Source organism: Amphimedon queenslandica, unplaced genomic scaffold (assembly GCF_000090795.2).
Source record: "Amphimedon queenslandica unplaced genomic scaffold, v1.1 AMPQUscaffold_9252_Cont18786, whole genome shotgun sequence".
NCBI lineage: Eukaryota > Metazoa > Porifera > Demospongiae > Haplosclerida > Niphatidae > Amphimedon > Amphimedon queenslandica.
In genome coordinates this window covers 1-3,423 of record NW_003550476.1, presented here as the reverse complement: position 1 = coordinate 3,423, position 3,423 = coordinate 1, and the positions used below count along the sequence as shown (strand labels likewise).

General features: G+C 38.2%; 1 protein-coding gene across 1 annotated transcript; it reads right to left on the bottom strand.

The window, feature by feature from the left end:
• Positions 1-278: 278 nt before the first annotated feature.
• Positions 279-3,417, bottom strand: LOC109590935 (trithorax group protein osa-like). Its single transcript, XM_020006773.1, has 5 exons — positions 2,399-3,417; positions 2,289-2,348; positions 2,155-2,223; positions 568-1,802; positions 279-520 (listed from the first exon to the last, which is right to left on the bottom strand). The coding sequence occupies exons 1-5, from the start codon at positions 2,937-2,939 to the stop codon at positions 485-487; spliced, it is 1,941 nt and encodes a 646-aa protein (XP_019862332.1). The 5' UTR covers positions 2,940-3,417; the 3' UTR covers positions 279-484.
• Positions 3,418-3,423: the final 6 nt, after the last annotated feature.

Below are 3,423 nucleotides of genomic sequence, written 5' to 3'. Positions count from 1 at the left end.
GAATGTCGTCCTCAAACTAAAAGGAGAGAGAGTTAAACACGCTATAATGGAGTTTTCCATTGAAATTACGTTAGAGGTATCGAGTACAGATGAGAGACCGTCAGATGCTGACTCGCTCAGCTGTGATAACGTGTCTATGACTGAAGAAGAGCCTGCGCTGCTCCCTTTACTTGGAACAGAGCCGGTAGCCATTTTGTGTGACCACGCCCTTTAGTATTGAAATGGGCGTGGTTCAAAATAAATTTAAAATTAATTTTGAAAAAATTAAAAGAGCCAATTACACAGTAATTATAATTATAAAACAATATAAAAATGCATTGCATTTGTTCCCTAAAGACTCTAAATAAGAGCATAGCAGTAGAGAGTAGCTGCAAAAAGTAAAAATCACCTAATTATACCAAACATCATCACTATTATTATCATAATAATTAATAATAATAAGTATATATACCCAACTACCATCAGCACCCATACGTAGCTGCAACTACATGTGTTCTTCTTCATTCTTCATTCTCGCTTCCTATTAATCACACAATAAACATCATTTGCAATGACATTAAAACCTACTTGAACTTGAGCAGGCTCAACATCATAAGGTATAGAACTGACGTTGCTATGAAAAGATGCTGCTTGAGCAGCAGGTGATGGAGTACGGCGACTAACCGACACATTAATGCTGTGACCAGGAGAATTCGGGGAAAGATTTTGGTGCCGCGAAAGAACCAAAAACCCAGCAGAAGGAGCTGGTGAATCGGAATTAGACTGAGAAATATGAACGTGTTGTTGGTGAATGGATGATGAAGTTTGTGGATTAGATGCAGTCCTGGAATTAGGTGAAAAGTCCTCTGGTAGAGTATTACTCTTTTTAGGCGGAGGATTTCTCTTTGAAGGAGAGTTTCCGGCTGGCTCTGAATTTTGCCTTGAGCGGATAGCTGGTTTATCAAAGGCTCCAGCAACAGAAGAAGAATAAACCTGAACTGTAGGACCAGCTGGCTCGTTTGGCCAACTATTGGTAGGGTATCCAAGTTGCCCTACTGCTCCATAGCTATCAACTTGAGGCATCTGTCCACTGAGAAAGGGAGAAGGAAGAGGAGGAACATTCATTGATTGATCGATAACCTGTTGCTGCTGCTGCTGTGATGAAATGCCAACCATAGTACCTTGTTGCTGTAGCCATCTTGTTGTTGACAAGGACTCTCCAGTTTGCTGAGAGGGAGGAAGAGGAGGAGGAGGAGGGGAACGCTGGTCTTGTGGAAGAACAGGTCGAGTATAATACTGATCATATTGAGGAGCTTGTGACGAGTAGCTAAATGATGGATGAAATGAGGAGTGAGTCATATCGTGAGGTTGAGGAGGTAGTGGATGATGATTCTGATCATATTGTTGATTAGGTGGGCGGTAAGACTGATCAGATTGTTGGCGGTAATATTGATTGGACTGACGAGGAGCAGGTGGATCGGAATATTGATTGGGTTGTTGGCAAAACTGATTAGGCTGTTGAGGGTACTCAGTGGGCTGAGGGTCAAAGCGAGAAGGATGATTATGAGGAAATGGTCGAACAGGTTGGTTCCTTTGCAGATGAGGTGACCAGTCCATTGGACGCTGGAAGCTATCAGATTGATGCAAACGGTTTGATTGAGAATGTGGTAAATTATGAGAATTGTATGGAGGAGCTGAAATTTGACGTTGATATAAAGCTCCTCCTCCTATTTGATGAGGAGGAGGAGGAACACTAGGAGGGACAATAGGACGCTGTTGGACAAGAGGAGGAGGATTATGAGAACCTCTTAAAGAATGTGAACCTACAGGAATCATATAAAACATAAAATAAAATGAGGAATACTTATTATTGATATAAAGTCAGTTAATACTAATGTACATGTACCAATATGCAATTTCATTCACAATGAGTATGAAAAATAGTATAAAGAGAAAACAAAAATTCCCCTCTGGATTGATGACATATAGAAGTGTTTGTACTGATAGTATGTGGTTTTCAGAATTGTGCCAAATCATTTAATATGATGTCATTGAAACTAAGTGGATCAGCATATTCTTATACAATAACTCAACATTATAGACGCCGTATTGATTATATAGATCAAGCAATGTACATGTACATGACAAGTTCACAACATGACAGTACAAGCTAACCTGCTGGATATAGTGGTTGATTTGGTACTTGATTACTTGGAGGACAAGACCTACCTACATGTACTGGATCTGTTTAGAATAAAAAAATAGAAAGAGTGTGCACATGTGTATGAGTTCTATATAGAGGAGCTAACTGTTTCCAGTAGAGGAGCATCTTTGTTCGTCATCATTGTAAAATTGATCCTGGTATTCAACTAATTTATAATGTAATAATGTAATAAACATAGTGTAGACTCTATCTTACCTAGGATGCGTCTAACGCTGGCAAACTGGGAATCATTTTCTAATATCTCGTAAATAAACTCGAGTCTTCCAGGAGATATGATTGCTTTTTGCTCCAGCTCTCTGAAGAGGATGTAGATACAGGCATAGTTTTCAGGATTACTATCACTGTTGTGACAGAGAATTTCCAAAAGGGTACGCAACTGGTCCGTAGACAGAGCAGAAACCAGTTTTATTAAACACGATCTCATTCCAACAAGCTTGCAGTTCTCTTTAGTGACATACTGACATTCCTCAAGTAGTTTAGGTGGTCTAGTATGGTTTAGATGACGGAGGGAATCAGCGTGTTTGTTTAATCCGGCTAGCTCTAGTAAATTCCTCAAAATATCAGGACGCTCCTCCTTCACAAACTTATCACCCAAGAGGGTGAGTAAGGATTTATCTCTGCTTGCTCCATTTGTTAGTATTTCAGCCAGATAGACGAGAGAGTCTTTATCTTTCACAGAGAGCTGGCGATCCATAGTAACAAGTGTCTTGGCTACATCGGGAGACGAGGAAGACATCTTGTTCTATCCCCTCTTCTTTTCGTCTTCTTTTGCTTGCTTCGTTGGTTGGGAAGTATTTATGGGAAGTTCCCTATTTTATCAAATAAAATTAATTAATTTTATAATAATTAATTAATGAATGTTAATTAATTAGCAAGAAGGATTATTGAGATAAAAAGTAAGGGAAATAAAGTAATAGAACAGGAGACCTTGATTTCTAAAACAAAAAAGATCTACTGTTTGACAATTATAATCACAAAGACCAAAAACCAAAAGCAAAGAATAGAAACAAACAAAAACAAGATGAAATATAATAACAATTGATAATAATAATAATAATAATAATAACATTTTAATTATTACTATAGACCTTTCCCACTACTGTGTCATTAGCAACAAATATCATTAACAAGCTGCCATGTTATGGGATAGATGTACAAAAATGAATGGGCAAAATGTTTTTGTTTCTCCAACCAAAGGCCAAATAAGTAGGAATCACTCC

Coding starts and splice junctions, on each gene's coding strand:
- LOC109590935 (XM_020006773.1), bottom strand. CDS start 2,939: ATGTCTTCCTCGTCTCCCGATGTAGCCAAGACACTTGTTACTATGGAT. Junction 2,349..2,398: donor CAGCGTTAGACGCATCCTAG/GTAAGATAGAGT, acceptor ATTATAAATTAG/TTGAATACCAGGATCAATTT. Junction 521..567: donor TTGAGCCTGCTCAAGTTCAA/GTAGGTTTTAAT, acceptor TGTGATTAATAG/GAAGCGAGAATGAAGAATGA.